The sequence below is a fragment of the Strix aluco genome, chromosome 1 (genome assembly GCF_031877795.1).
Source record: "Strix aluco isolate bStrAlu1 chromosome 1, bStrAlu1.hap1, whole genome shotgun sequence".
Taxonomy (NCBI): Eukaryota; Metazoa; Chordata; class Aves; order Strigiformes; family Strigidae; genus Strix; species Strix aluco.
Genome location: NC_133931.1, coordinates 123,692,706 through 123,713,196, shown reverse-complemented (window position 1 = coordinate 123,713,196; position 20,491 = coordinate 123,692,706). Strand labels below are relative to the sequence as shown.

Below are 20,491 nucleotides of genomic sequence, written 5' to 3'. Positions count from 1 at the left end.
GTTAGCTGTAGAAACTATCCTCTGTAGAAACCCTCTCTGTTCTGGAGTCAGGACTTGGTTTTATTTCCAGGGCATATATTTAATAGTTTAAGATGAAGAACTGATAATAGAAGTTTTTTTAAAAATGTGCAAATTCATTTACGTTCATCACAAACTAGAAAGTATGATGTAACGTAATAATTATTTTTAATTTTGAAAAAAGCTAAAGCATGGGTAATCATTAGTGTATGTAGCAAATTAAACTACTGCTAAGTTATTAGGCTATAATTCAGTCAGCAATAAAAAAGGCTACGGGGTAATTAGTTGTTATTGTTCCCAGCAGAAAAAGGCACATTGTTCTGAGGTTAACTATTGCGATAAAGCAGTAACTACAGTTTTCTGAATCTATTTTTCCCAGAGAAACCCTCATCTTCAGACTGTAAGTTATGAGGTATAAACCTTGAAAGCAATTAACCTGGGGGAGACTTAAGTTGTTTTGCTATAAAAAGCTGCAAAAAAGTGTACTTGCTAGTCTGCCACTGAACCTCTGAAGGAGGAAGGAAAGATAGAAGATGGGAAGGAGGACCTGAACTAGCATTATTCTCTGAAATTTCGAATACCCTTAAGGGATATTTTACAATTCTTCACCAAAAGACTTGTCAGATTTGAGTGAAGTTCAGACCTGAGAGTACTCAGTATGAATGAAATATCTTGCTAGCAATGTTTTGCCTGAGATACGACACGTGGGAGATGATGCTTCTCTGGACTTCTCAGTTGCTGAAGCTCAGTTACTAATTCTGTGGCCAGGAAGGGACAAAAATAACCACTTCTGACTTCAAACCTTCCAAATGCTATTCCTATAACCATTTGCTCTTTTAAATTAAATCTGTCTTATTTTGTCTTCATAAGTACTGTTTGCACAGGAGAACTCTTCTACATATTGGGCCTTAAAATAAAGTTCTTCCTGTCTTCCAGGAATCTGCTGTCATCTCATTGTTAACCAGGAATATCTAGTATATAGATATATTTATGTAGCAACCCATCAAAATAAACATAAATTTATTCAGTTTTTTTCCTCCCCCCATGACGGAATAAGATGTAGAGGGAAACATAGTGACAAAGGATGAGGAAAAGGCTGAGGTACTTAATGCCTACTTTTCCTCAGTCTTTAATAGTATGAGCAGTTGTTCTCTGGGTACCCAGTCCCCTGAGCTGAAAGCCAGGGACGGAGAGCAGAATGAAGCCCCCATAATCCAAGGGGAAATGGTTAGCGACCTGCTACACCACTTAGACATGCACAAGTCTATGGGGCAGGATTCCTGGAGCTGGAGGAAGTGCCCACCAAGCCACTTCCCATCATTTATCAGCAGTCCTGGCTCACCGGGGAGGTCCCAGCTGACTGGAAGTTAGCAAATGTGATGCCCATCTACAAGAAGGGCCGGAAGGAGGATTCAGGGAACTACAGGCCTGTCAGTCTGACCTTGGTGCCGGGGAAAGTTGTGGAGCAGATCATCTTGAATGCCATCACGCGGCACATTATGGGACAACCAGGCGATCAGGCCCATCCAGTATGGGTTTATGAAGGCAGGTCCTGCTTGACTAATCTGATCTCCTATGGCAAGGTGACCCACTTAGCGGATGAGGGAAAAGCTGTGGATATTGTCTACCTGGACTTTAGTAAAACCTTTGACACTGTTTCCCTCAACATTCTCCCGGAGAAACTGGCTGTTCATGGCTTGGATGGGCACACGCTTTGCTGGGTGAAAAACTGGTTGGATGGCCGGGCCCAAAGAGTTGTGGTGAGTGGAGTTAAATCCAGTTGGTGGCCAGTCACAAGTGATGATCCCCAGGGCTCAGTACTGGGGCTGGTTCTGTTTAATATCTTTATCAATGATGTGGATGAGGGGATTGAGCGCACCCCCAGGATCTGGACAGGCTGCATCGATGGGTCGAAGCCAACAGTATGAGATTCAGCAAGGCTGAGTGCCGGGTCCTGCACTTGGGTCACAACAATCCCATGCAACGCCACAGGCCTGGGGAAGAGTGGCTGGAAAGCTACCTGGCAGAAAAGGACCTGGGGGTGTTGGTCGACAGTTGACTGAATATGAGCCGGCAGTGTGCCCAGGTGGCCAGGAAGGCCAATAGTATCAGAAATGGCTTGTATCAGAAATAGTGTGGCCAGCAGGACTAGGGAGGTGATCATCCCCCTGTACTCGGCACTGGTGAGGCTGCACCTCAAATACTGTGTTCAGTTTTGGGTCTCCCACTAAAAGAAAAATGTTGACATGCTGGAGCATGTCCGAAGAGAAGCAACAAAGCTGGTGAAGGGTCTAGAGAATAAGTCTTATGAGGAGCGGCTGAGGAAACTGGGGTTGTTTACCCTGGAGAAAAGGAGGCTCAGGGGGGACCTTATTGCTCTCTACAACTACCTGAAAGGAGGTTGTAGCAAGGTGGGTGTCAGTCTCTTTTCCCAAGTAACAAGCTAAAGGACAAGAGGAAATGGTCCCAAGTTGTGCCAGGGGAGCTTTAGATTGGATATTAGGAAAAATTTCTTCACTGAAAGTGTGGTCAAGCATTGGAACAGGCTACCCAGGGAAGTGGTGGAGTCACCATCCCTAGAGGTATTTAAAAGATGTGTAGATGTGGTGTTTGGGGCCATGGTTTAGTGGTGGACTTGGCAGTGTCAGGTTTATGGTTGGACTCTATGATCTTCAGGGTTTCTTCCAACCTAAATGATTCTATGATACTTGATGCATTTAAAAACTATGGACAGCACAAGGAATAAGAAATTCTGAGTTAAAAAGAAATAACAGCTGTTACACTAAGAGAATGAATCAACTAGTACTCCTTTTATCATGCTTCTTTCATTAGAATTCAGGCTAGACAGAAAAAACAACTAGTGAGATTCAAATAGAAATGAATAAATTTAGTCTTATTTTAAATCAACTGGAGGAAACCTTGTAAAGTCACTGACTTTTTACTGATTCTTGTTTTTTCCAGTAATAGCTTTTTTTCTAATGGAAATTACTTCTGCCTGATTGCTAACTATAATGCCAAGTTAATTTGCAAATACAACTATCATACCGAAAATGTTGCTAACAAGAGAATAAAATACATCTGTAGATAATTATTTAGCACACACTTTACTGTTTCTTAATGCTTTAATGTGTTAGAAATGGTGATGCATTTATTTTTTAGTAGATGGCTATTTTATTATTAGTTTTCTATATCAAGCTTAATTAAGAATGCATACAGATATCATTTTACCACATGTATATTAATTTGTTAGAATAAACCAACCAACTTTATGCTAAGCAGCACCTTTCCATACATGCACAGGTAACCCAAATGCCCTCTCTATAATACTCTGACTCTAGTAATAAATCAGAGTTTAAGATCAGATGTTTAAACATTAAACATGTTTAAGACAAAAAGAACCTCTAATTAAAACAGCCTCCGACACTCTATTTTTACTAACTCTCCACTCCTGTGATAACTCTCTCAATATAATGTTCTCTTCAGATACAGCATGTAGTTCCTCTGAACTCTGAAAGAAGGTGGAACACGGAGGACATTGTTAATATTACTATTTACCGTGTTTCCTTTTGATACTTGCATAAGTTTATTAAATAGGTATGGTTTAAAAAGCTGAAAAAAAAAATAATTACATGATATCATGCCGATTACTATAATTGCATTACCACTTTCTTGTGCTGATAAACGCATAGCTGAGTTTTGTCTGTGGACAATTTTATTTGTAATGGTTAGTTCTCACTTCTGTGAACAGAGAGAAGTTCAAATTCCTTCTAAAGTAAAGCTTCCAGGTACCATGCAAAATACCTTACCTCAACTATACTAGTTTTATTTATTTATACTTATAAATCAGTCTTCAATAAAATACATATACTGTTGCCTGATAACAACAATGTAAGTAAAGAGAAAAAGTAAAGTAAAAATTTAAGTAAAGAGATGACAAGAATTGGCCTGCACTGGTAAGCCATCATTAGCAAGTAAGATCAAGGAACAGCTTCACTGAAAGGATCAAACTAGAAGAATTTAGGTGCTTCAAAGAGGAAACACTATGGCTATTTAAAACCATTAAGATTCTTCCCTTTTGATGTAGGTGAAGCTAACTTACCTGTTTGACCCTGAATGTTAAGTAGAAATCAAAGCATTCTGCGTCCCATTCAACCCTGCCAAATACTAACAAATTAATAGTACATATATTAGAAGTGAAGAGATTTTTTGTTGGAAAATGTTTCTCTTGTAAGTTAAGACACAAAATGGCCAAGAAGGTCCAGCACTTAAGCCATTTTGAAGCAGAACCACTAGTAAACCTATAAATGGGAAGAAATCTCAGACAAAAATATCAGTAACACCACATGTGACATCCAATATGCACTTTACACCACAAGGGCTCTGGAAAGTTTGTGGGGTTTTCTTTTAAATTTAGACTTTAGGCATATCTAAACAAGTAAAAAAGTTTAACTTATTCTGGAGTTATCTAACCCGAGTTTTTAAGTCAATCATCTTAATGCAGACAATAAGAAAGTTATGTAGTAGTGCTCATCAGACTGAAAATATGCATTTATTTGGATCATACTGCTCTGTAGTTCAGACTGTTATTGGACACACTGTATAGACTTGTCTCTTTCTGTCAAATGCAGTTTTGTGAGACAGTATATGGTAAAACACTCCTGTGATCTAGATGTCTTTAGCCAGAACACACAGATAAATTTCGGTGATGATATGTACAAAAAGTGAGTATAATAAGTTGTACCATAGACATCTGTGCACAAATGCCTTGGAAGAAGAGCTGGTTGAACCTGCCTAAAGAGTACAGCGTAGGGCTTTTCCTCTGCTTCCTTGTTCAGCACTAAACTCAGATAAGGGAGACCCATCACCGTCCCCAGCAACAATATCTCCTTCTTAGGCAAGACGTCTATAATGGACTGGGAAGGAAATAAAGCATGAAACCCAAGCACCTCCCTTTTCCAAAAGGAAAATATAAGTGGGGCTGGGGGAGGCGGGGGAGGGGAGAAGGAGAGACACAGAGAGATAGTTCATGGCAAATACCAGACTGAATTCCCACTGGCTCTGGTTCTTAATTAGGGGAAAACTAAGTGGAGTATGAACAGATGGGAAATGAGCCACTCCTCACTTAGCGCAGATCTACGAGCCACAAAACAGACTAAGGAGAATATCCTTCAGATATAGACAAAAAAAGCCTGACTCTTACCCTCCAAAAGAGACAGGTTAGATGATGTAACAACACTTTTACCAGCACTTACTGCTACTACATAGCACTTCCATATTTTGTCAGGAACCAGTGGAGCATGTATCTAGCTGTACAACATTAGAGCATGAGTCATATTAAGTTAATAAAAAGCACCTGCCTATACTATACTGTTAGTGAGTACAAAGCTAAAAGAAAAGAGGGTCACACTGCCCTGTCCCCTTCAGATTTTCCCAGCCTTCTCCAACTCTGCCACAGTGTGCCTTGGTCCTCTGGCACAATTAAAACATCTGTCAGCCACACATACCCTGTTCTACTTAACAGCTTCACTTAGCAACTCACTGCAAGTCTCCTGCTCTGAGTGTGCATGTTCTGCCAATTCCCCATTCACTTCTCGTTTGTGAAGTTTTAATCTTGTGCCTGCTGATATTTTGGTCTCAGGAGAAAGAAAAGGTTTTGTACTTTTAAAGTGTGAATACTTTTATGAGGTCATTTAAAGACTACACTAAATTGCTTGCGTAATTACTTACACAACTGAAGACGCATTTAACATGCCTGGCTCAGAGACACCGCTACTAGATAAATTTCTCTTTCACTTACCTCCCCCTCTCTCCCAAATAGTTTCCCTCTGAGAAATCACTAGCTGGAAGTCTCACTGCCCTTACATAAATCAATATAAAAAAATATCACCTATATTGCACTGAGTAGCAGGCAACCAGAAATACTCATCTGGTCTTTGGTGCTGGGAGGCTACAAATCACAAAGAATTTGTCCCATGCTACAGAATTAATTTCTGATAAAATAAAGCTACACTACTTACTAGTATTTAATTTTCCAAAGAGTTCTTGATACAAAAAGTTAATCGGCACACCTAAATTAGATGTCATCATTTTATCCAAGAACAGCATATTCTTTACCAAATTAACTGAAAGATTATTTAGTTTTAGACTATAACTTAGACTTTAACTATAGAACCACTCTATTCCCTCAGCATCTCTTTCCCAAACTCTCAATCTGCACAGAGTTTTATATTAGGGTAAGGAAATTTTTCACCAGGTGCTCTTAGGACCTGATCCACAATTCTCTGAAGTTCACAAGAACTTTTCTGAAGCCTTCCACAGAATTTCATTAACTAGAATCCAACACAACTGCCATCAGGAGTCAGTTCATTTCATCTAGCCAGCCATTCCTAAACTGAACTCCAATCTCTGCTTTTGGTCAAGGTACAACTTTCAGAAAGGCAGTTGTGATTCTTCCAACTTCAAAAGACCAAGATTTGCCACTGTAGTTTTTCTAGTATTTAATCATTTGTGTTGATGAAAAGGTGAGTCTAATTTTGAATTCAAATTACTTCCTTTCCCAGTCATTCCTATTTATTCTTTCCTAAAGTATCTAGTATTGTTTTCCTGCAAGGATACTCACATACTACTAACTTCTCAATTCTAATTTCTGCAAGTCAGCAGGTCAAACTCTGTCACTCTCACCACAAGGTATTCTCTATGTCCTTAAATTCCCTTGACATCGTTTTTCTGTATTTTTTCTATATCTAAATTTTCAACATCTTTGTTAAGATGACTAGCACCAAAACTATATATAGTATTAGCTTCAGGTATAAACAGATGTTTAAAAAACGGTAGAGCTCTATCTGATCTTATTATACCTTCCAATCTATCCACCCAAGGGTGCAGTTACTCCTTCTACTCAGCTCACAGCAGTGCTAAATTCTTGTCCTCTTTGACCTCTTGTTCCTTCTCAGAGCTACTGCCTCTCTGAACACAGCCTTCACCTCTGTAGTTCTGCACTCCTTTTATATGATGAATATAACTATTCATCTGACCGTATTAAAAGGTATCTAATTTGGACAGGCTCAGAATGCCAGGTGATTAGAGTGTTTTTTGTACATAAACCCTTGTCTTTATCCCACTTTGCCATTTGGATGGATTTTGCATCTTCTTTAAATTTTCACTGAGATGTCAATTGCTTATTGACAATTAAATTTTGCTTGTTGTAATTTAATCACCTATTTACATTATTTTTATATTTTTATTACAGAGCCCCACAATAATTGGCATTTTAAAAATCAAAGTCACAAAATATCAAGCCAAATACTTTTCAAGAGGCATCCTCAAGAGTCCTTAGAGCCAGCTAAAACACCACCTAATGCTTTATCCTTCAGAAGTCTATTTTTACCTTGCACATTGGTCAATAAAAACAGCAGCCTATCGTAATTAAATAACAGTAATGGTATTATCGATAATGCTAGCTATACCAACATCAGATATCCAAAAAAGTGAACTGATTTCCAGACAGACTTTGGTTGTTTCTAAGAGCAAAAAGTTATGCTGTTTGGAGCTATTTTTTCCAACTGAAACAATTTTTGTGAGGAAAACACATGGAGCAGAGCCACTAAAGTAACAGGAAAAGCTTGTCCCCACTGCTCCCTCCATAATTGCAAGCTATATTCATAACCGGCAAAGTATTGCCCTCCTCTTCAAAGACGAACTGCTGGTGAGGCTCTTCCTTCTCTGCCCACTTCGGTTAAAATGTTCACAGCACGGATATTTATCTCCACAGTGGGATGCCAAGGATTAGCCACAGCCTCCAAGAGGGTGGAGAGATTTAAAGGTCAATTTAATTAGCTCATTCTAATCTCTTACACATCTAATGTAAATGTCATTGTTTTCTAACTGCTACTTCAGCAGACAAGATTATATTTTAGAAACTTTGAACACGTGAACTATGTGTTGGATGTAATACAAATACTTCATGTAACTAGTCTAAAAAGGGAGCCTAATAAAAATTGTCATTGAGTCAGAGCTTTTCCTAAAAAGAGAAAAAGGGCAACAGGAAAATTCTGGTGATAAAGCATGGAGAACTTTAGAAGAACGGTGGTCTTTCAAACTGACTGGCTTAACAGCTTCTCATTGATTTAAATCTTTACCATTTTGTGATGGCTGGACAAAGGCAAACAACTGTTTCTTGTACCGTGATCTCATCCGAAAGTTGTGGAACGCTAAAATGAGCTTCACAAGCCCAACGTACCCTAAAGACAAATCAGATCACATCCCAGGCTATTTGAGTGCCTCTGGGCAAGCTTTGCATGAACGAATAGGCAAAAACAAGTGCACAGATGATGCTCTGTGATGACTGAAATCATAGGTCAGTGGAAAAGCCTGGCAGTGGTTCATTGCTGCTAGAGAATGGTCTGGCTGTTCTGTGACAGCAGTTACAGGGGTGCTACCTGGCCCATGCACAGCTTTTCATGAAGACAAGCCTGCAGCTCCCCCCAACCTTTTTTTCTTTTGACAAGACCTCCAGAATCATGGATATGGATGAATTAGACCTGGATTACTGATTAAGAAGCACATTAGAGAGACACAGTGTCATACAACTGGACAAAGATGCTCCAAGTTTTTTTGCTGTAATTTGAAACAAGCAGCCCACTTCTGGGATGGTGTTCAGGGCAGTGTTTTGTCAGTGATTTCTAGAGAGAAGAAAGACAAAGCACTAGTGGTTTTAATGTAACAGAAGCATCAAACCTAGAGATGTCTGGTTTTGTCATATGGGCATGAGTAGGGAAAACTCTTGGGTTTACTTTGTATGGTGGCACCGCGCATTCTACCATTGCCATTGAGCAGGTTCATGTCTGGAAACACTAATGAGGAAACACAATCAGGAAACACTGAAACTCTGACACTGACATGTGTTTGAGAAGTCTGGCATGTAGCGAAACATACCTGTCTGGTAACATATGCTACAAGCACATTCAGTGGTATGACCTACCCTTGCCTTTGGCAGCTGTACAGACAATACTGCACAATAATTTCTTGTCAGCTCAAAAGCAGGGCTCTCAAAAGACCTATGTCATGGAACCTCCAAAAGATGAAAACAGGACACCACTGGTTCTGTGGTGCATCTGTCAGAAATATCAAGTCACTTCTATGATCCTGTTAAGATACAGATGTACACACTCTGAACATCTATGAACATTTACATGCAAATCGTATTCAGGGAGCGATTACTGTGGTGAAAGACACGAAAAACTTTGACAAAGGTGGAACACCAATTTTTTTTCTTTTTTTTCACTGAGCTATCCTTCCAGGAGAAAGGTTATGGGTTCTCTGACTTGGTTGAATGAGAGTTTAACAAATAAAACGTGTTTCTTTCGTAAATCAAGTTATCCTATTGAAACTGTAGGTCTGGATTTGGAGCTGTCAGCTTAAGGCATGGACTTGCTTCAGAAACAGTTAGGGTTCTCTTTCTGGGAGCCTCTCCCCATCAGCTTTGTAAAGCTTGACTTGATGCCTCACTTTCAATGGCTATCTCCATAAGAGATCAGGCAGCACCTATCAGCTCACTGTTTTGCTGTTGCCAGCACATGCTAAATTACTTTTTTCTAGTTTGAATACTCAATTGTGAATGATACTTAGTTTAGTTTAGGCAAGGAACTGCTGAAAGCAAGGCAAATGAAATGTTTTCTCTAAGGAAAACTAAGAGAAACTGGAGATTAAAATTTCTGTTGCCGTGCATACTAAGGTTAAGTACCACAGTCACTAAACTCTTATTTGGACTCACACTTAAGGCACCAAATCCTAGAACATAATATTCAGATTGCAAACGTCATTTTTTACATTCTGGAAAGACCACAAATGCCACAGTTTTTGTTAGTACAGCTAGCTCAACACCTTACTACCACTACTGCCTACACCTACACCAAACAACACGTCAGCAGTTCTGAACATCTTGGTGCCAATGCCCATTTGTGATCCACAAACTCTATACTCTGCTACAGGAACCTCATCTGACAGATGAGCTCAAGAACTTTTCATGCACTGACAGACTTACCGTGCTAAAATGACCATCACAGGAATTTTCTTTTCAAGACAGTTCTCGCTTCCAGGATTTTTTATGCATTTTATTAAACATGCAATGAAAAGATCATGTCTTAGGAAGAAGATCCAACTCTTAACACAGTTGCTGCTGACATATTTATTGCTGACCTTGTTGTCTGTAGTTTGATGCTAGAGGTGGCTTGTTCCTTCCCAAACCAAGGACCAATAAATGGAGGCATGAATTTCAGTACAGAAGCACCAGCAGAGAGCTCTGATTAGTGTTTGTTAGCCTGAAGAAACATACTGTCTTAGACTGTAAAACAGTTTTTAAGCTCTTAATATGTCTTAGGATGGGGTAAGTCACACAAAATGAGCAAAAATATTCATAAGTTGACAAGAATTTGATGATCTGAAGTTTAGATACTTAAAAAGAAAATAGTATTAAAGATGGCTGACTTCTGAAAAATGAACCTAGAACTTGCATTATTTTCCTGATGTCATATTAGAATCTGGACTATAAATCCTCTGTATGGAAAGCTGTGAGAGATACTGAAATGTATGAGACACCCATATCAGAAGTAAAAGACACTGAATTCATATGGTTTGTTATTAGTGAAATTGCTTCAAAGCAGCAGTGCTCAATTTTCATTTTAGACTTCAATCTTTTACATAAAAAAATGCACATAGAGAAATAATAAGCATCTCTAAATTAGAAAGAACTCATAGACCATCTGTTAAAAGCTCTTTATGAATTCTCTGTCCTGTAGAGAGAACCTCTACAAACTGCTCCTGCAGACAGGCAAAGTCAGATCTGAGCATGTCTCTTATTACACTAAGTACTAAAACTTTAAGGGAAATCAGTTGTGCTCTCCCCTGTCCCCAGCAGAAAGCTCATTAGGTACACTGAGACACTGGTGCCCTCTGGTATGAGCAATTGTATTTTACTGGGCAAGAACCCAGTCTCCCTCTTTTGCTTAGCAGAAGCCAGATGTAGGATTCAGCAATAACTTTAAGCAAGAACAGATGTGTTGGAGCATAGTAAAGTAAGTTTCCCTTTCCAGAGCAAGAGCAGCAGAAGCATTTGTAACAGTAGTAGATCCTATTTTTCTAGAGTTTGTTGGGAGGCATTAAGCTAGCTGCTTGCCTGTTAATCTCTCATAATTTTGCAGTTTACAGAAGCTAGTCCTGTAATTCTTGACAGAATTGCACTCTTGGATTTTTTAAGAAGAAATAATGTCAATCCAGTTGAAAAGAAACTCCAAAGTTACAAGAGTTACTCCGTATACTTTGGAAAAAGAGGCCTTTCTGTAGAATAACTTTTGCAAGACCAGTGTCTAAAGCTGATGGGGAATGTAGAAACTAAAAATGAATTCAGCACTATAGTGAGGGATTTACTTTAGGACATCTGGTTTTTGATCCTTTTTTTTCTCTATTCTGCCAGGAACAGTTAATGCTCTCAAGTGTTTTCCTGTCAATATTAGGAGGATCTTAAGAGTTAAGGATTTTTTCAATGAAGTAAGAAGACACTAACAAAAATACAAGATCAAGATAATTTACCCTATTCAAGGCAAAATCTGTCATTATTTAATGCTCTGGCTTGTGGAATTACTGTGACACTTCTAAAAATTATCTTCAATTTGAGATCCATATGTACTTACTTGTAACATCCAACAGCACAAAGCAAAACAATAATCTCTTTCACTTTGAAAATTTATAGCCTATGTAAGTGGTTAAAACGGTTTTAAAGTTTTTCCATTATTCAAATGCAATTTTGATTCATACTGACTAATCATCACTTGTGTTCCCTTTTCTAAGAAAAAACATCCAGACCATTTTTTAATTTGATGCAATAAATATCTTAGTAACATGTGATCACCAAGAAGGAAGATCAGGGTCTAATAAAAGATTTTTTTTGGACATAAGAACAAAGTTTCTTAACCTAGACTGAAGACTTAATTTGTCATAACAAGTTTCTACAGACAACCTTTGAATAAAACTCAAGGTTTAACTAACTTCATGCTATTTTTTTCCATATTGCTGTCCATAATAAAGAATGAATCACCCAAAATCCCCACTCAGTATTAGCAACCACACATGTTATCTCCATGAAACTCTAACCCTAGTTCAGTACTAATCAAAGTCTCTCTTGGAGGTGCCCAACTAGCTATGAATGACAGATAGATGTAGGACAGATTACCAAAGATGCCTCAAAAAAAGGAGTTGGTTTTCATCATGTGAAGGGAGGGAGTCCACTATAGGAATTGTAATTGCCATTACTAGAATGGCTTCCTGTAAGGCATGAGCCATATACAATTTATACTCTGAAGTCAGAGTACTTGTGGGAAAAAAGCTCTAGTTTGAGATTTAACGTTCTCTTCAGGGATGAGAGATCTCTGTAAGAGAAGATCCCTATATTAACTCTTCCATATGTGAACTAAGCCTGTATGTTAAGCAGTCCACAAAATTACTGTATAAAGTGAGTAATACAATGTCAAGAATTAAAATGAGTATAGCCCAGTAATTATAGTGTATACTACCAAATTCTTTTCATGAGGTAGGGATTTTTTAGTCTTTCCTCATGAGTAAGCACTATCTGCCCTCTGGAACAACTCATCAAGGATATCTGCAGAACATTCTGAAAATAAGAACATTTAAAATTAATGTTCTTCCTGATTTAACCTGATGTGTCTAAGTAATGAACAAGGTAATTGGGTTTATCTAAACCAATATTATCTTCCTCAATAATGGGAATGACATGGTTCAACAACTGATTAGGATTTTCTTCCTGAAAATCATTATATAAGAAAAACTATCCAGAGAAAGCTGTTTGCTCTCTCTTCCATAAGCTTTTCTTCAGTTCAATACTGCACAGCCTTTTTCCAATTCATGTTTGGTTCCAAGTACAAGACAATAATTTTAACCAACCTTCATTGGAATATCTTCCTTGAAGGCAAAGATTATCTGAAGAAAAAGTACATACAGTGAGTCTCCCTTTGTCAAATTAGATACCCTTTTGAAATCACAGAGATTGTAACGTTAAAATGAAAACAATTTATACTTTTAATAGGGATAATCCCCATCTTATACATGGGGTGAATTAAATTTTTGTTCATGTGTATTTATGTAAAAATAATTTAATTTTGAAAGCGTGTTCAAAATACATTACTATGAGCATTTAAGAAAAAAAAAAATCAGAACAGTCCAGTAAAAGTATTCAGAGTGATAAATTGCTTGGGTTGAAGGAAAAAAGGAACAGTGAATGCAGACATTGCCTTCTCTTGGGTCAAAATTAATATTAACTGTCTTCTGGTTTTTGCTAAATATACTTGAAATACTAAATAGCATTGAAGATTTTTTTCTAATACATAATTTTGTGAAATCAAAAACCAGGATGTCATTACATTTCTTTCTTTTGGATTGTTGTTTGGTTACATCATCCAAAACCCCAAAACACACAGCTACAAACAAATATTTTTGTTTTTAATCTGAAAATATAGACATTTTATTTACTGACTGTCCTTTAACATTGTTTTACCATTGTTATCATTAATAAATTCAAACAGCAGTATAACATAGTTACAACAGGAGTTTCTGTTGCAGAACAGCAGTGCAGATAGAAACATTTCACAATGCTGTGGAATGTAGCATTTTTGATTATGCTAAGTTCACTGGTTTCAACTAATAACAGCATCTTAAGTCTTCCAATATATATTTACTGAAATATAACTTTGCCTAGTAACGTCATCACCTCATCTTCGAAAAGACAGCAACCATGAGCTGACACCATAATTTTAAGTTTAGGAGGAATCACATGTCCTTCCTCTTTGATATACTGATCCTCTTCCTTTGTCAAGAAAAGGGAAATCTTCAAATAAAGGGATCAAGGTATAGGTAAGGGATAAAGGATTCCCAAAAAATAGAATTCTCTTTGGTCCATCAGGAAAATCGAACCAGGAATGGAATTTGATATAACTGTTGTAACTGTTGGCCTGAATCTTGGTGTATTTCCTCTTAAACAGTTCTCCAGTAAATAGGATAATGAAAAATCATGCAATTGGATCATGACAGCTCTACCAAAAGAAACCAACCCAACCCTCTTCTCCACCTACTGGCAAGATGTCTTAGCAAAGTTATAGTGGCCATATATAGTGAGATCCATAACCTAATCTCCATCTACACTCCTGCAAGCCCATTTTAACCCATCTAATCATTTCTAACACATTGCTTGATACTGAAAGAGGAAAATTGGTAAAAAGAATAGTTCAAGAACTTAGATGTAGATTTCAGCTGCCGTATTCAGTCTGCTCTATGTAGGAAGAATGGGAGTGTTATTGTATAAAATGCATTTTGTACAATTTGTTTAGTTACTTGAAACCACTATCAAATATCTTCTCTTAATACATCTTAGTGGCAGGCTACAAAATACAATTGCAGCCTACATCAAAATAGCTTAAAAGAGGAAAAGAGCATGCTGGGGCTGGGTTACGCAGCAAGTGCTCTTTAGGATAAGACAGCCTGCAGTGTGACTGCACAAGGAATTAACCCTGTGACTGAAACAGTGTGCGTTAGGAACAGTTAATGGAAAAGGTAATTGTCAGCGAGTATCGGCAAAGCAGACTGAAGCAGAGTCAAGAGCTTTCTTTTGCAAAGACAGAGAGAAGCTTTGACCGGACAGAACAACACTGCCAAATCTACAGCAATTTCTTGTTTTGCTGTATCTGCTCTATGCAAGCGATTTGTTTCCAGATCCTCTTAACAACAGGAAAAGGAGACATGATGAAGCAGTATGAAGTTGGCAGGCCACAGGTCACTCTTTTCTAAACAAAGAGCGTGAAGAAAAACAAAGACTGTGGTCGTTTTGGAAACCACATCTCACATAGACACACCACTGAAGCAACTGTTATCTCAGTGATCCAGCTGAATATAGCATCTCTTGTCAGTAGTGTCCAGACATTATTTCTTCTTCCTACTGCAAGGGGTATCACCCCGCAGTTTTAATAACATAGCTTATGACTGGGAGGTACTCTAATGGCAAACACAGAGGACTAAAGATAGCAGAAAGGTAGGAACCAGAAGACAGCTAGGGCAGGAAAAAAGGTAAAACAGAAACGTTCTGCTTGCAGGGGAGGGAAGGAGCAGGAAATATGTCTTATTTTTCTCTTAGTTTTCCACCAACTTATACAAAAATCAAAGAACTTTATTTCAGCACATTGGTCTGCTTGTTCACAACTGCAGCATTACTAACCTCTAAAATCTGTATATATCACCAGTTTAGGTGTTTTGAAAGAGAACTTACCTGGAAGTCTTGATCATCAATTCCAAACCTCTCTCTTAGATTACGGAAAACCATTGGGCAATATTCCTTAAATTTGAAATGACTTGGCATATTTTCTCTGAAAGAATATAAAACCAAATCAACTTCATTCACCTGCATATGTAATAAGTAATCTGCATATGTAGTAAGTTCCTGTTCATACAAAGCAGAGGATAAGGAGATTTATAACCGCTCTTCTAATGCTTTCTTTTTTTAAATGACATTTGGTCTCACCATGTTCTTTTCTTTCTCTTTACAATGTTTATTAAATTTATACATATTTGTCTCTAACAAGCTACAACATAAGTAGATGAAATAAACACAAACTATATTTTGGTGACTTTGGAACCTGGACTCAAAAGCAGAAAAGAATGCTTTCCCATCGCTTTAAAATTACTTCAAAGGTGAAATCTTAGCGTGGATTATACAAGAATTACTATAACATCTGTGACACCAGAAAGTACTGACTGTGCCAAACCTTCAAGAAAATTTGACTCGTTCAGTACAGGGCTAATTTTAATATCCTCGTTTTAATTTCAGGCTTATATATGAGAAAAGTTATTTTGACCTTTGCACCACAGAAGACCCAAAGCAGCAGAATTCTTCCTTTTTCCAAATATATTCTTGAATAAAATTCAGGTTATACACAAAGCATTAATTGCTTTGTATGTCTGTACATACTGTTCATGGAACATTTAATTTTTAAGAGACATATATATTAAGATAATTTCATGTAATATTTTGGAGTTTCTATGATTGGTATGATTTTGTATTATGGATTAATAAAAAGCTGAAAATTATTCAGCTTTGATATATGCTTTAAATTCTCATTCTTCTTCAAATAAATTCATGTGTGTGTAGTTTTTATTATGTTTTTAGAAATACCCAAATAAATACTTATACCAGCCATAAATAACCACACCAAGAAAGAATTGCCTTCAGTAGTAAGATACTCATAAGGCAATAATAAACCATACGGAGGAAAAATACTACCCAGCAGTCCTTGCTGTTGCTTTTCAGAACAGCACAGATGGTTATGTTTATCGCAGGATTAACTTAATCATCAAAACTTCAGTCCCATGAACTGAAAAATAGCAGAGTTCATAATACTTCATAAAAATATCACGGCCACTATCGACTTCTACAAAAAACTGTTACTTGTACTTACTTGTTGAAAAGGTGATTGTCCACCTTTATCTTTGAGTACGCTTTGAAATCATCTGGCATCAACATAACAGGGATTTGAACATGGCTCAGTTCATTGATCTAGAGAAAGCAGAATATATTTAGTTGCTGATGTCTTTGCAAAGATGCTGAATGTGTCTTAATTACAAAAATGCTATTCAGTCTACTATTTGTTGTGTATATGTCCTGGGAGTGAATGTAAAAGAAGAACACAAAAGCAGTTTTACTCTTTCCAGATCAAATACAATCAAAAGATTGACACTTTGGAAAAGACAAAACAGCATTCCATATTTATACTAGTTTCAGAAAAAAAAGTGCTTCAAAGCACACCTGGAGTGTACTTTTTATGGAAGGTCAATGAGGATGCCAGCAAAATGGTCTTTAATCCAAACATATTGTTCTTGTTTCACCAACTGAGCTACACTTTTCAAAGATAATTCAAATTTTATATTTTAAGTGAGTATTTACCTTTGCAGCTTATGAAGTAGTCTTACATGCTGTATCTTGAACTATTTATAGAAAATAAAGTGAAATTTTGCTTAGGTGTGAATGCACACACTTTGGGCTCAAATAAGCAGAGATTTGTTTCTTACACTAATGCAGAACCTAGCCAAGTTTTTGCAAGTCACAGCATTCAGGTATTTTTTTGATTGTTCAAGTTGGACAAGCTATTTAAATCATTAAATTTTTGCTTGGAAATAGATGGAAATGTAAGTTCTTTTTGTTATATTTATGTGGACCATCTATTCTTTCTAGCTTTGAAATAAATGTTAGTCTTCTCAAGATTACGATTATTCATATGTATCTGAAATCCACTTCTGACCACATCTTTATTATAAAATGTAGACAATTTTATCATTACCTAGTTTGTAGGTAGGTAAATGTTTTTATTATTGCATGTATTAATCTATCCTTACTTTAGTAAATTTTAATTAAAGCATGATAAACATAAGACAGAATTGTTAGCTTGCAATGGTGCTTTCAAATCATGGATGAGATACCCGTTACAACATCAGTCATCAAATACCTATAACATACTTTTTACCTATGTCCTTATGGTTCTCTACATCCTGGTCACGCATCTCAATTTACCCAGTCAAATCTTTCTGCTCACACAGAGTACATTTTGCTTCAGCAGATTTGTACAGGTTTTAGAGGTAAAACCCACTCTATATGAATACAAATGCACACCAGGGGTGGATATAGCAGCTCAGGGGTGCTTCTCTGCTCTTAGCACTGCTTATCCAACACTGTTTTCCAACTGAGAAGCTGTTAGTTGCTGTAAATGCTATCCTGCTTAAGAGGCTTTTGGAGAAACCTTCACTGAAGCAGCTATAGGTTATAATTATTGGAGGAAAAAAACCGCACTCACTGCAAGTATGACCTTTTGCAGAACTGAAGTTAAACAAAATAACAAAACAGCGAGGAGCCTTTTAGCTCTTAAACAGAGGAAAGAAACCAGGGCAAACTGGCAGGTCAGGTGGCCTCATCACTTTCCCATACTTTCTAGTCCCAGTAATGTTCCCTGTCATGTTTCATTTTTATTATTCAGATCCCTGCAGCCCACATGAAAACTGATAAAATCTGTTGAATTTACTTTACAGAATGCTTCTTTGGAAAGTCCTGAAAAGCTAGATAGAGGCATGGCAGTTATATAGCAGAGTGGAGAAAGGAAATAGAAAGATGTCTGGGATGGGCTGAATGTGCTCTGCTCCTTCAAGTTGTAGGGAGAATGCTCTTTCTCTCCCTTTGGAAGGAGGAAAGAAGAAACTCCAGTAAATTTTTGAAAACACAGCTGTACAAACCTAATAAATCATGCTGATACCTCATTAAATATGACATAAAATAACCAAATGTTGATCAAAAATCACTGCATCTAACATACATGCTCTTTACTACAATTTGGTATTGCCATACATCAATCTCACCCTGAAACCACAGGGCAGGTTCATGAGTCTGCAGAACTAGCTGTTGTACAAATAAAACTAGGGACAAGTAGATATATTACACAGAGATATGAAACTTTAGATTTGCTTACACAGAATTATCTACTCTTTTAGATTGCCACATTATACAACAAATTCCACGCTGAAAGAGGAATAACAGACCAGAACGCGTGTACATTCTAGCCAAAAGCGATCCCAAGAACATCTTTCATTGAATACTGTCAATAATGCTGAATTCACACATCTTCAATTATCTACAACAACAGCAAGTTCACTTGCAAATTTGGATTTTAGATTATCAAAACTGCATTGATCAATTTCACATGCATTTGCTTTCCTAATTTGCTGATGCAAAGTTTCTCTGGATACATCTGTAGATTTGCTTTCATGCTCCAAATACTTAAATTTGTGCTATAATGGCACAGTCTTATTAATTGTACCTGTAGGCCTTACAAATGTCATCTACATAGTGGAATAACATAGCCAAATGTGCTCATATTTGCATACGTTAGAGATTCTTTTATTCTAAGCAAAAAATTCCAAAATACTTCTAGGAAGTTCCCTACAAGATGTGAATGTAATGTACACTCCTCCCAGCCCCCCCCATCCCCCAAATCAGGAAAAAAATGCAGACTAACAAAAGGTTTAGGTGTTTTTTAAGGGGTTTTGGTTTATGTGGGTTGGGTTTTTTTGAGATTCATCCAACTCTGAGGTATGTAAAAGTAATTTCTCTTAATATTTTAGGGAATTCCTCTCTAGCAGAAGAGGAAAATAAAAAAGCAGCTGATGAACACACAGTAGAAATGACCTTTGGTATAGCACACCAGCTGAGTAATAGCATGTCCCAGTGGCACAGGCCATTAATTAATTTAAACCTTTCAAGTATAAGGTCTGGTTCTTTGTGCAATAGTACATTTTTCAGATAGATTTAATGAGGCCAGATTGGAAAGTGCACACAAGACAGAAAGGAATACTCGTGTCATTAGATCTTGGTGGAAACTGGAACCGCATTCGGCAGGGGGAGGGAGAAGAAACAATATCCAAAACTCCCCCACAAAGCTCTTGAAAAGCTAAAAGAAAAAGGAAAGGTCAGAGGGATCAATTCTCCTTTTTGCCATCACTGTGTAAAGAAACAGTCACATCTGAAAGACACTAAATATGCAACACAAAGGCAACAGTTTGAGCCTTCCAACTCATCTCAGATGTAAATTTTGTGTCTTTTTCTGTGTTTGAGAGTCAAACATAACAGAAAATTTTAAGATGCCTGTGATATCTTTGCCAAGTTATTATGTGCATCTCTTCACGTTACCCATTAAATACAGCTCAGTCCCTTAGCAATAGCAAACGAAATGTGACTGAGGATGAAAGTTCAGTATTCCCAATTACAACAGAAACTGTGTTAGAATAGCTGTAATAATTATGTAAGAAATAAGAAATATGGATTTTCCTCTAAGGAGTGCTTCTGAATGAAACAAAATCATAAGCAAGAAATAATGTCCCACAAGAGATAATCACGATGCATAAATGAAGCGGAAAGAGCTCACTGGACAGAGGACTGACTTGTTGCTGAGGACTCGGGATCAAACATTCATTTAATTACAATTACTTCTAAGAGAACCCTCATTTATAGCAGCTCTACAATAAATGTATGTGCATCATATCGAGAAAGAAAGTACTTTTAGTCCTGCAGCCTACATCCTTTAACTGCCCTGCTTTGTATTTGCCAATCCAAAATTTTGCTGCAGTTCGTCTTGTTATTTGAAACAGACAATGCTTACTGTATCTTTGAGGAATTTAAATCCCATATAATAGCCTTAGAGAATGGATTATTTTAAATATAAATAAGATTTTAGTTGCACAGTAACCATGAGTATTATGTATAAATACCTCATGTCTATTAATAACATTTGTAAACTCATGCACACAAGATATTATTAATAACTAACCCAGAAACCTCCCTTTAATTTATTCAAATATCTTCTGTGATGTTGGTATAAAA

The 20,491-nt window shown here is 37.2% G+C and overlaps 1 protein-coding gene across 1 annotated transcript in view; it reads right to left on the bottom strand.

The window, feature by feature from the left end:
- Positions 1-20,491, bottom strand: part of PIP4K2A (phosphatidylinositol-5-phosphate 4-kinase type 2 alpha) — a 121,191-nt gene that overhangs the window by 37,917 nt on the left and 62,783 nt on the right. The window contains exons 2-3 of the mRNA XM_074834071.1: positions 16,530-16,627; positions 15,344-15,440 (exon numbers count right to left, since the gene is read on the bottom strand). Coding sequence (XP_074690172.1) covers positions 15,344-15,440; positions 16,530-16,627 — 195 coding nt within the window. The remainder of the gene's footprint in view (positions 1-15,343; positions 15,441-16,529; positions 16,628-20,491) is intronic.